The 12,238-nt window shown below is 39.7% G+C and overlaps 5 protein-coding genes across 5 annotated transcripts in view; 3 read left to right on the top strand and 2 right to left on the bottom strand.

Moving 5' to 3' along the window:
* Nucleotides 290–990, bottom strand: LOC104763805. The gene has a single exon (XM_010487185.2). It carries the CDS (start codon nucleotides 975–977, stop codon nucleotides 315–317), a length of 663 nt encoding a protein of 220 aa, XP_010485487.1. The 5' UTR covers nucleotides 978–990; the 3' UTR covers nucleotides 290–314.
* On the top strand, nucleotides 1,575–4,471 carry LOC104744316. The gene is made up of 9 exons (XM_010487183.2): nucleotides 1,575–1,836; nucleotides 2,211–2,340; nucleotides 2,463–2,563; nucleotides 2,856–2,981; nucleotides 3,070–3,190; nucleotides 3,278–3,362; nucleotides 3,472–3,585; nucleotides 3,698–3,737; nucleotides 4,106–4,471. Exons 1-9 carry the CDS (start codon nucleotides 1,660–1,662, stop codon nucleotides 4,256–4,258), a joined length of 1,047 nt encoding a protein of 348 aa, XP_010485485.1. The 5' UTR covers nucleotides 1,575–1,659; the 3' UTR covers nucleotides 4,259–4,471.
* Nucleotides 5,212–7,870, top strand: LOC104763804 (probable isoprenylcysteine alpha-carbonyl methylesterase ICMEL2). Its single transcript, XM_010487184.2, has 11 exons — nucleotides 5,212–5,692; nucleotides 5,822–5,898; nucleotides 5,994–6,063; nucleotides 6,160–6,246; nucleotides 6,331–6,405; nucleotides 6,572–6,673; nucleotides 6,765–6,902; nucleotides 6,987–7,052; nucleotides 7,146–7,289; nucleotides 7,383–7,473; nucleotides 7,586–7,870. The coding sequence occupies exons 1-11, from the start codon at nucleotides 5,277–5,279 to the stop codon at nucleotides 7,745–7,747; spliced, it is 1,428 nt and encodes a 475-aa protein (XP_010485486.1). The 5' UTR covers nucleotides 5,212–5,276; the 3' UTR covers nucleotides 7,748–7,870.
* Nucleotides 8,088–10,694, bottom strand: LOC104763801 (ABC transporter F family member 4-like). Its single transcript, XM_010487182.2, has one exon. It carries the CDS (start codon nucleotides 10,615–10,617, stop codon nucleotides 8,335–8,337), a length of 2,283 nt encoding a protein of 760 aa, XP_010485484.1. The 5' UTR covers nucleotides 10,618–10,694; the 3' UTR covers nucleotides 8,088–8,334.
* LOC104763799 (zinc finger protein CONSTANS-LIKE 2-like) overlaps nucleotides 11,558–12,238 on the top strand; it is a 3,828-nt gene continuing 3,147 nt past the window's right edge. The window contains exon 1 of the mRNA XM_010487181.2: nucleotides 11,558–12,196. Coding sequence (XP_010485483.1) covers nucleotides 11,659–12,196 — 538 coding nt within the window. The 5' untranslated portion in view covers nucleotides 11,558–11,658. The remainder of the gene's footprint in view (nucleotides 12,197–12,238) is intronic.

The following is a 12,238-nucleotide window of genomic DNA, read 5'->3' as shown; positions in this document are numbered from 1 at the left end:
GTATGAATTAGGGAACTAATTTAAATAGAAGACGTATTTGACACAACGGTAATATAATGGTTTCATTATTAAAAAATTTCCTAACATCATGCATTATATATGACGTACGAAACGATATAGATAATATACATTTATATAATATTTTGTGACATACAGTATATGAGACCTTTTGCTTATATAATTTTCAACAGCTAGATTAGATAAAATTTATTAATTTACATTAAATAAATATGCACAACGTATGAATACAAACTTTACAAATAAACAAACGAAGATAGTCAACCCACCATGAACTTTTTTGTTTACATGTAAATTCACCGGAGATCAACATTTCCGGTAACAAGATACCCAATGCCATGACGTCTTGTTGGAAAAACCATAAACAATAAGCTACACATAACCCCAACACCCACCGGAACAATGTCCAAGACATGTTTCGTTTCTGCCTCCGGGGACGGACAAAAGCAGTCCGTTACATACTTATCTCTCAACGCAACCGCTCCAAACACTAATACGGACAACGTGGCGTGGATCCAATCAACGACCCGCATCCGGTATTTGGATAAATCAGGTAAACCTAACCCGGACGGGTCAGGATAGTCAACGATCCACATGCCTTTGAACGTGACGAAACCGAAGTAGGTAGTTCCGTCGTCGGCTTTGACGCTATCGGTGAAGGAGCTGACGAAGCAAGACGCGGCTAACAGATAGAGGAGAACGGCGGTTAGAGAACGCGTTGCGTGGTCGCAAACGCCGTTTGAAGTGAAAACCGGCGTGAGGAGTTGAAACGCGAGGAGTGTTCCCGTTGGGAGTAGGTTTGAGAGATTTGCTGCTGATGTCAGCGTGTTTGACATGGTTCGCTGAGATATTGACATCTGTCTTTTGAGCACACGTGTTTCTGACGGTGGCTGATCGGAAAACTCGTCGAGCTCCGGAGCCGGAGTGTTTGCGTTTCTTAGCCGAAGGGAAGACGACATCTTTCTAACTAGTTTGTATTATTATGGGTTTTGTTGGATTTGAAATATGTGATGATTGATATAGGTGATGTTGTTTCAGTTTTATACTCCATGCTAAGCTAAGACATAATATAGAAACTGCTAATCATAACTAAGTTTACGCATAAATGGATTTGTATGTATATTTAAATAAACTCTCTAAGGTTGGATCGGAGTACTTAACTTATACGATGGACATTCTACATTTTTATAAATTACTACTAAAATATGGAGTATTTTTTTTTTTTTCAATCATCACACTAAAACATTCAAACTAAACCCAAAACCATAAATACTAAATTCTACAACTAAAAATTATAACCTAAATTTAAAAATAGTAAAAAATTCTTCTTTTTATCGATAAAATCATGAAAAATCCAAGTCAAAAATAAAAACCATATTTAAAAATAAAATCATATGTGTCGAATAAAAAATATTTATAGAAAAATTTCGGCCATTTGGGCTATAATAAAGCCCATAATTAAAGTCATAAACGTATAAAGTCCAGAAATAACAGCTGCGCCAAAACGTCGTCGCTCTGGGGAGATTCAACAAGGGACTAGTACTACTACTAGTAAGTAAACAAGAAAAGTGGACCAAAGAAGCAAAAACCCATAACAAAGTCGAATCCGAATCCGAATCTCTCTCTCCGGCGATCTCATCCATGGCGGAAGGCGGCGAAGATCCCCAGCGGCTGAAGAAAATTGCGGCGGCAGCCTTCGACTACGAAAGCGACGCTCGATGGGCTGATTACTGGTCCAATATCCTCATCCCTCCTCACATGGCTTCTCGTCCTGAAGTCGTCGACCATTTCAAGCGCAAATTCTACCAACGCTACATCGTACGAACTCTCTTCCCTCTTCAATTTTTTGCTTATCTATCCTTCGTTGCTTTTGAGTTTCGACTTTGAGTTTGTGCGCTACTGATTTGGTTGAGAACTTTGAATCTTAGGTTTTACAAGTGTGTTTGTTGCAGAGATTGGGGAGTTTTGATCTTCTTTCTGCTAATTTTCGTAGTCGTTGGGTTTCGAATCTCCTCTTGATTAGGTTATATTAAGCGGAGGGTAGGGGTTTCCATTGAAAACTGTGTTCACTCTGTTGATTTCATCTTCGTTTGGGTCTTGTTTAGTTTGTGCTGTTCATCTTTGCGTTTCCCTATGAAGTTTACTTTTAAACGTATTGGTCTGGATTTGTTGCTAAATCTGGGTGCTTACAGGATCCTGATCTTGTTGTGGAGCCTATGTCGACTTCATCTTCGTCTTCACAATCTGCCAGACCATCTGCTACATCTGCATCTTCAACGGCATCTTCTAATGCAAATGAACAAGTTCGTTCACGTAACTCAGGTGAACTTTCTTTCCCTGATATCCTTGACGCCTTGACCTTCTAATTTATACTATATGAGATGAGTTGAGATGAACTTTTCTCTAACTGACAAAAACTTACTTTACTTTATTGTGTGCCTCAGGATCGGTTCCTCGAACCTCTGGGCCATCTGCTACTGCCGGTGCAAACCCAAGTTCACTGCGCTGGGATCAACAGACGATTCAGTTTTCAGTCAATGCTTGGGTAAGACTATGTTTCCAGTTGCAGTTTCTTGTTCTTATTGCACAATTCTAAAAACCAGATCTAGCTCTTTAGTAGGGCTGTGACTTGGGATTGCTGTTGTCACCTGTTGTTCACTCCTCAACTTGGAGAGTAATGAGATGGTTTTTGGTGTATTGTCTTCGTTGTTATGTTCTCTTGTCTTGCTGAATGTTTGTTGTGTACTCAGATATGAACTAAGGGAGGCTAATACTTTTTTTCTGGCATGCTTCAATGTAACTATTTCGTGTCTCAAAATCCATTACCTCTTTTGCAGGTTTTTGTTATAGCTGTCCTGGCAGTGCTACCTCTAATACCAAAGAACCTCTCAAATAGGGCTTATCGTCTATCTTTCATGGGAACTGCGTGCTCATCTCTATATTCTTTATACTCCTTATACGGGGTAAGCCATGTGATCTCCCATTTTTCTCTCTAGTGATCATGTAATGCGCCATTTTGTTACATATGAATTCCAATATTGTTATCTGTAGAGGCCAAGGGCATGGAATATGCAAGGGCTGCAAGTTTATTTACAATCAATTGTGGCAGCAAAGGATTTCATCTATTTCATCTACTGCCTTACATTCGTCACTTCACATCTCTGTCTCAAGTGTAAGAATTGATTGAAAACTCGTTTGTGAATTTCTTTAACTCACATACATTCTTATGACTAGTCTGCTTATCAATCTGTTGTTGCAGTTGCTTTGATTCCCATCTTGTGCCGGGCGCTTGAACAAGTAGCCAAATTCTTGAGGCGTAACTTTGCTCGGTCCACTATATACAGGTAGTTGCATCCAGCTGATTAGCAGGTTTGAATGTCGTAGTTGGTTCCATGTGATGATTCTTACTGATCTAATGTCGTTCTATGTATCCTGTTCTGTAATGGTTATCAGAAAGTACTTGGAAGACCCTTGTGTGTGGGTGGAGTCAAACACTACTACTCTCAATATCCTGTCATCGCAGGCTGAGATAGCCATTGGCTTCCTTCTGATCATCTCTCTGCTCTCGTAAGCTCTTTGAACCTGTTAGAAGTGATAGTAGTTTATTTGCACTAAGTTCCCAGCTTTGCATTAGCTGGTTTCACTTATCTGAACAAAATTGTCTTTTTACTTACTGCAGATGGCAACGTAATATCATACAGACGTTCATGTACTGGCAGGTAATCTTCGTTTGGTTGTAGCCATCATTTCTTTGTGATGGCTCAACATCTCCTAGTAGGAGTGTAGAACCCCTGTTTTCTTTGTTTAATTTGATCAAGTGAACACATAGGAACAACCATTTTCATTTAAAAACCTTCATCGTTGCTTTGCTTTGTTGATGGATCTAAGTCTCTGAAAGTGTTACATTGGCTAAGACCATTAGGTTAGTAATGAGAATTGTGTTTTGTTTCTTATGTTAAAAATCTTAATGAGAATCTGCCAAGTTCATATTCTCCCTGAATAAATAAAGATATAGGTAAATTCCAGGATTGTTGGTTGGATCATGAGTGTTGTTGTCATGAACTGAGTATTTGTTATTTGGTGGCAGCTATTGAAGCTGATGTATCAAGCACCGGTAACAGCGGGTTACCACCAGAGCACGTGGAGCAGAATAGGGAGGACGGTGAATCCGATAATCCAACGTTACGCTCCCTTCTTGAATACTCCGGTCAGTGCCGTTCAGAGATGGTGGTTCAGGTGATAGTAAACAAACAAAAAATGCAGAGGTGACATTTGAAACCCCTTTGAAAAACCAGAAGATTTATTATAGCTTTTAACAATCCGTCTTTCATTTCATCTTCAGCGTAAAGTAGATTCTTTCTCTTATCTTTTAACGTTTCTTTTTCTTTTTGCTATCCATGAAATAAAAATCGCTTATTACTAAAGATTTTGACTGTGGTCGCTAATTTAGTGATATCTGACTAAAAATTCTCTTTTGCATAGGGATCATCTTATAATTTTATAATACTCGTATTTGACTACATGAATGATTTGACAACTTTTTCTCAAAAGCCAAATATTCTGAAATACCGTCGTGCGTCTAGAATATCGGCTTATCCGTGTATGTAGGCTAATTAATCATTTAGATAGATACTAGTAGTAGATTATAGGCCGAAGATATTATTAAAAGGTGGTAATTATAGAAACTAAAGTTGTTTGGTTGTGAGTCTTTCGCACATGTAGATTAGTGTTTTTGTTCGTAGAAAAAGAAAAATCTAAAATACTCCATATTACTAGGTAGGCGACCTAATATTAGGAAGAAGAGATGTCAATCATTGATTCAGAGATGATTCCTTTCGTCGGTGTGCGTGCCACCGCTTAATCGCCGAACACGTTCAAAAAATCAAAAGTTTGTAGACTGGCATACCACGTGGCAAATATGCAAAGTTTCGAGATATCCAAAACACAAATGATTTTCAATAGCGTTACGTCTGCGGTTCAGTGATACAATTATCTTTGCATTTTTTTTTGCTTTGTGTCCTTATAAAACAGTATTTAAATAGCAATTGTTGTAACTTGTAGTAGTATCACTCAATTTGTTTAATTGATTCGTATGTATAAATAATTAATACTTTAGCTAATTCACAATGATGTCGTTATATATAAGGAGGATATTAACTGTTACTTTGTTAAATTCGATTTAATTTACTTGCGGGGGAGATAATTACGACGCCGTTTTGAGGACTTTATATCTTTAGTTTCCTCTTCGAGAGCCGCACATGCGTCGAAAAGCTTTTTTTCAAATATTTGAAATAACAAAAAAAAAACAGAGAACCGATCAATTTTATATAAGAAGAAGCAAGAAGAAAGAAGAAGAAGAAGAAGAGGAAAACAAACAAAATATCGAGATCCAATCTTTATATCACGCGGCGGAGATGCAGTCTTCTCCGAACCTATTATGCTGTCCGATGTCTTTAAGGGCAGCGAAGTCCGACGACATGGCGCTGCTTCACAGCTCCAACAGGCTACCTTTACCCGAAGAGGTCCGTCGAAGAGTCACCAGGAAGTCTTCTTCGTCTGTTGACGTCTCGCCTCGAATTTGCAGGCAGCAGTCGTTCGGTCGCGATATCGGCCATGCAGCTGCCGAAACGTATTTGATTACTCGACTTAGCTTCAACCTTCTTGGATATCTCGGGTACTCAATTTCTCTCTCTATTTGATCGATGATAAAGCATCATTTGTTTGATAAAACTTGATTAAGACATGTTTTTGTTTATGTTAGAAAAGATTTGTTTTGATATAAATGTTAGAAGATTTTGTTCAGGGTAGGTTACCGGTGGATGACAAGATTACTTGCTCTTGCTTGTTATGCAATGCTCCTTATGCCTGGTTTCCTTCAAGGTTCTTTTTCTTTTGCTCCTGTTTATTGAGTTTTTTGTTTTCTCAATTCTGTTTACTTTAAAAAGCTTTGCTTTTTTTTTTTATATCATCTGCAGTTGCATATCTTTATTTTTTCTCATCCCAAGTCAGGAGGAGTTTAGTTTATGGAGATCAACCAAGGAATAGGTAGGTTATATGACCCTCTCTCATAATCTTGTCTTTCTCCATTCTAACCATATGGTTGATATATTTCATGTCTGTAATTGTTTATTTATTTGGCAGGCTTGATTTGTACATACCTCCAACTCCAACGAACGATGGCCTGAAGCCTGTTGTAGTTTTTGTCACTGGTGGAGCTTGGATTATTGGGTAAGCCAATGCATTGAATGGAGTTTCCATATATACGCATCTCCTACGTAGTCTTATGCTCATCTAATTTGACTCTTCCTTTAGGTACAAGGCCTGGGGTTCTCTCTTGGGACTGCAGCTAGCAGAAAGGGATATCATTGTGGCCTGTTTAGATTACAGGTAACCAAGTTTTATCATTTTCTTACCACTTCCCCTCTGGATTCTATCAATCTAGAATTGAATCAAAATCTCCCTCAGTTTAGAGCGTTTTAGTAATCTAACTTCATTGAAAATATATAATAAGTATCCCATGCTTTAACCAAGCATTCCCCTGTCTTTGGATCAGAAACTTCCCTCAGGGAACCATTAGTGATATGGTAAATGATGCCGCTCAAGGAATCTCATTTATCTGCAATAATATTTCTGCTTTTGGAGGTGATCCTAACAGGTTTGATCTCATCTACTTGGTTCTTCTTTCGGTTCAATTTTTCTTGTTTCACGGGCTCTTGTGACTGAACCGTGCCTGCTTGCGTCTGTAGAATTTATTTGATGGGCCAATCAGCTGGTGCACATATCTCTTCTTGTGCTCTCTTCGAACAAGCTATTAAAGAATCAAGAGGGGATAGCATCTCATGGAGTGTTTCTCAGATAAAAGCTTACTTTGGTTTATCTGGAGGGTAATTTACTTAGTAGATTTTGCGTTACTATAAAAACTCTCTCTCGGATTCAGTGATCTGCTCTCCATTTGTTAACTTGAATAGGTACAATCTCTTCAATTTGGTTGAACACTTCCATAATCGGGGCCTGTACCGTTCAATTTTCCTAAGGTAATAATATGTCTTTCTAACTTGGAACATTCAAAAGGGCATTAGCTCTACACCAAAATTTACTTATGATTCTCTCATTTCATCAATTTGCAGCATAATGGAAGGAGAAGAGTCTTTTGAACAATTCTCTCCCGAAGTAAGATTGAAAAATCCGAGTGTACGAAAAGCCGCTTCTCTCTTGCCTCATAATATACTCTTTCATGGATCCGAGGATAATTCTATCCCTGCTGAAGCAAGGTTGGATAACAGTCTTACATATACATTGAATTCAAAATAGGCCAGTTGGTTTAACCATCTTCATAATCTAAGACAAGTTTCTTTCTTTTATAGCAAAACTTTTACAGACGCTCTACGAGCTGTTGAAGTGAAAGCCGAGTTAATTATGTACAAGGGTAAAACTCATACCGATCTATTTCTTCAGGTAAGCAATAGAAACTAGCATTAGCGGATCCACATACTACACAGCTCAATGTTGTTTGAATTACTTGTTATTTTAACTAAGTAATGACATCATCAGAATTTGCATTTGCTAGGATCCTCTGAGAGGTGGTAAAGACGAGCTATTTGATTATATAGTCTCTATGATACACGCTGATGACAAAGACGCACTGAAAAACGATGCAGTTGCACCACCGAGAAAACGGCTGGTTCCAGAGTTATTGCTGAAACTGGCTGGCAAGGTCAGCCCCTTTTGAACAGGAAAGCTAAATCTTCATACGGTTCTTGTAGCTTCTTGTTTGTTTGTTGTTCTGTGTTTTCTTTTTTTTCGATTTGTAGCAACTCTCACATGTTGATATTGATATATATATATACATATAGTCTCTCTTTGCATCAGCAAATCCATAGAGCTTAAGCAAGCCACATGAGTTGTCCCACAAAATTAACATCGATCCACTGATCCAAAAGCGTCAAACTGAAGCTACCTCTCAGATGATCAGAATATCATATTCAGCCATTATGGCTTTGCTAATCAAAGATATTGGCAATTACAGTCGCATAATAATGGAAAAACTCCAAGAACTAGTGGTTCCTAGCAGTCACAACACGCAAGATCATGATCTACATTGCACAAAATGAGTAATAGATACAGATGCTTTCAAGGAAGCTTTTGTCATTCAATATTTCTTAACAAGATTCCTACCATACTTGAAGAAATCACATTATAAGCCAGTAGCAACTTAACAATGAGATCAAAGTATTCTCAGGTATAAGTTAGAACATATCCTAGAACATATCATGAAGCTTAGCAAAATGGGATGTTGTAAGGAATGATCAAATCAACTTACACGCCCTTTTCCCTTTGCTCTACAATATGATTGTAAACTCTCAAAGTCTTACTTCTCATGGGCTCAATCATCTTCTCTGTCTCTTCAATTGTCTGTTTTGGCAGTTGAGCTTCCATGGAATCAAACCAATTTCTTAGTGTCATTTTCCCTAAATCTACTCCTACCCTCTCTACAATCCTATTGCTTGATACCTGCTCAACCTTTTCCTCTTCACAATCATCATCTACTGTCGCAATTCCAGCCTCCTCGACCGTACACTCTCTTTCCTCGTCACAACGTTCTTCTTCAATTTGTTGTAAGTTTTCTGTGTCTGCAACTTCTCTAACAGTACAGTTCAGGTCATCTTCTTCTATGGTGTTCTTCTTCCTTAACTCAATCTCCACCTGCTCTACCCTCTTAGATCCATCACCTTCCCTCTCATCTTCTTTCTCACGTTTTTCATCACTTCTTTCACTGCAACCTTCCTGAGATTTGTTTCCATTTTCTTCTACAACATCTTGCAAGTTCTCAGTCTCTCCATCTTCTCTAACAGTACAGTTTAGGTCATCTTCTCCAACTGTGCTCTTCTTCCTTAACTCACTCTCTACCTTCTCCACCCTCTTAGACCCATCACCCTCCCTCTCATCTTCTTTATCACATTTGTCATCACTTCTTTCACTGCAACCTTCCTGAGATTTATTTCCATTTTCTTCTACAATATCTTGCAAGTTCTTAGTCTCTCCATCTTCTCTAACAGTACAGTTTAGGTGATCTTCTCCAACTGTGCTCTTCTTCCTTAACTCACTCTCTACCTGCTCCACCCTCTTAGACCCATCACCCTCTCTCTCATCTTCTTTGACACATTTGTCATCACTTCTTTCACTGCAACCTTCCTGAGCTTTATTTCCATTTTCTTCTTCAATATCTTGCAAGTTCTCAATCTCTCCATCTTCTCTAATAGTACAGTTCAGGTCATCTTCTATTACTGTGCTATTCTTCCTTAACTCGGTCTCTACCTGCTCCACCCTCTTAGATCCATCACCCTCTCTCTCATCTTCTTTATCACATTTGTCATCACTCCTTTCACTACAACCTCCCTGAGCTTCATATTCCTTATCTTCTTCAACATGACAGTTCTTCAAAACCTCTTCTCCGGCATCATCATTTCTAGTTTCCATCTCCACAACGCTCTTGGACGGCTCCTGCTCCATTTTCCTCCTCTTTGCACGGCTTTTCCGGGCTAGGCTCAGGACCATCTCCAACTCCAGAAAGGAATCTCCACCAATTTCAGTCTTCTTGCTTCTGGTAGCCCTTGTAGCTCTTTTCTCATCATTAACCTCTAAAACAGTGTCCTCAGTCTTGACATTCTCAACCTGCTTGCTCCTTGTCACTCTCTTCCTGCTTTCCACCTCTGAGATTTCTACTCTCTTTGGGGTATCTTCAACTTCCAATTTGATCGATTTCAAACCCAATTTCTCGATACTCTCACTGTTGCTACCTTTACGAACCCCAGAGTTGCCTTTTTCCTCCTCCGGGACTTGTTCTTCATTCGTAATTGCGTTCTTCCGGGGCCTCCCAACCCTACGATTGACCTTTTTCTCCTCCGAGACCTCTTCCTTTGCACTACTTGCGTTCTTCCGAGGCCTCCCAACCCTAGGATTGACCTCTTTCTCCTCCGGAACCTCTTCCTTTGCGTTCTTCCAGGGCCTCCCAACCCTAGAATTGACCTTTTTCTCAACTTCCACCTCCAATTCCTCTTCTTTATCGACGATATCTGCCAGATTTTTCTTTCTCGAAGCCCTAGTTTTCTTGGGTAGTTCATTGTCCTCTTGCTTCAACGATCCACGCGCTCGCTTTGGCTTCTCCTGAACCGACTCAATAGGATCCGGATCCGGATCCGAAACAGCGTTACGCTTGTTATTCCTCCTTGGCCTGGGCGGAAGCTTAGGCTCCTGCGGCGGCGGCGGCGGCTGAACATCACTCACAAAGTTCACCACAATGGAAGTGTACTCACCAAGCTTGATTTCATCTCCATGGCTAAGATTGACGGGAGTATCTGGGTCGATACTTTCCGAGTTCAATATGGTGCCGTTGGAAGATCCTAGATCCTGGATTATCCAGTTCTCCGACGAATCGGAGACGATCCGGAGGTGCTTGGTAGAGATTCCGGCGTCTTTGATGGCGATTTCATTACCACGAACGACTCGACCTATCCGGATAGTGGATCCGGGTTTGAACCCTAGAGAATCGCCAGCTCTTGGACCCTGGGTGAACTCGAGCTTCAGCAATGGCGGAACCATCGTTTACTGAGAGTACTGAAGCGTCTCGGCGAAGCTTTTTTTTTTTCTTTTTGGCTTTTGTGATTCAAATTGGGAATTTGAAATTTCGGATTATGTTCAGTCAACTCGAAATCGAACGGAACTGTGCTGAAAGCCTGAAACACAGAAACCCTTTCAAGCCCAATGGGCTTTCCTTTATATGAATATACGATCCAGTCCATAAGTTACCACGAATAGGATATGCCTTTTTGTAACAGCCCATCCAAGTTTCTTCTTTCTTTCTCTTGGAAAATAATAATTTATGCATGATTTTATTTATTATCAAATTCAAACAAGAAATGAGTGATAAAGTTGATTTGATTCAGAGATATATATCATTCCCTCATTATGTCAATATAGTTGATTGTCAAGACAACAAAACAAAACAAAAATGAAAAAAGGAAACAAGATAACTTGTGGCTCATGAGCATCCTAATCTCTTCACTAAAAGGCTTACTTGTCATATTCTCATTGGTCACAACAGATTCACCACTGTCAGCTTTTTTTCATCACTTTACTTTTCATGTCTCTGAAAGTTTTTGGTATAACATATTTTTGATCGACACCTCATTAACCTAGTATATGATAAATACATGTTTCAAATTTGATTCAAAAAGTTTACATCTTTGCTCAAAAAGAAAAAACAGTAAAAGTTACGTGATTGAGAATCTTATCCATGTCAGCTCTCACGGGTCCTACTACAGAGAAAGCTACAATAGGAAGAGATTGTTTACACACTTGCATAGGAGACACTTGGTGTAGATTTGTTTTCCTTTGCAAAGGACGTAAGAAAAGACTTTTCCATGATTAAATGAAACGTTTCTTCAAAACTCAGACAGCCACAAGATGATCCAACCACTTTTTACAACCACTAAATCTGCGCCACGTGTCCATCTACAAAGATTCTATCTCTTTACCCCTCTTCTCACCACCACCAGATATAGTAGTAGCCTTCCCTCTTTTCTGAATTACAAACAATCTCTCCTTTTGCCACTAATCTTAAAAACTTTATAACTTACTATAATGTTGAAAGAAGAGAGTAACGAGAGTGGTAATTGGGCACGAGCATGTGACACATGTCGTTCAGCCGCCTGCACTGTCTACTGTGAAGCTGACTCTGCCTACTTGTGCAATACCTGTGATGCTCGAGTTCACGCAGCGAATCGTGTTGCTTCCCGCCATGAACGTGTTCGTGTCTGCCAGTCATGTGAGTCTGCTCCGGCTGCGTTCTTGTGCAAAGCGGACGCTGCCTCTCTCTGCACAACCTGTGATGCTGAGATTCATTCCGCAAACCCACTAGCTAGACGTCATCAACGTGTTCCCATTCTCCCATTGTCTGCAAACTCTTGCAGCTCCATGGCCCCGAGCGAGACTGATGCAGATAATGATGAGGATGATATCGAGGTGGCGTCCTGGTTACTGCCTAATCCAGGCAAAAACAGCGGTACTCAGAACAATGGGTTCTTGTTTGGTGTTGAGTATCTTGATCTTGTGGATTACAGCTCCAGCATGGACAACCAATTCGATGATCATCAGTACAGTCAATACCAGAGGAGCTTTGGTGGAGATGGAGTTGTGCCACTTCAAGTTGAAGAATCAACAA

Source organism: Camelina sativa, chromosome 19 (genome assembly GCF_000633955.1).
Source record: "Camelina sativa cultivar DH55 chromosome 19, Cs, whole genome shotgun sequence".
Taxonomy (NCBI): domain Eukaryota; kingdom Viridiplantae; phylum Streptophyta; class Magnoliopsida; order Brassicales; family Brassicaceae; genus Camelina; species Camelina sativa.
This window is presented reverse-complemented; position numbering and strand designations above follow the sequence as displayed.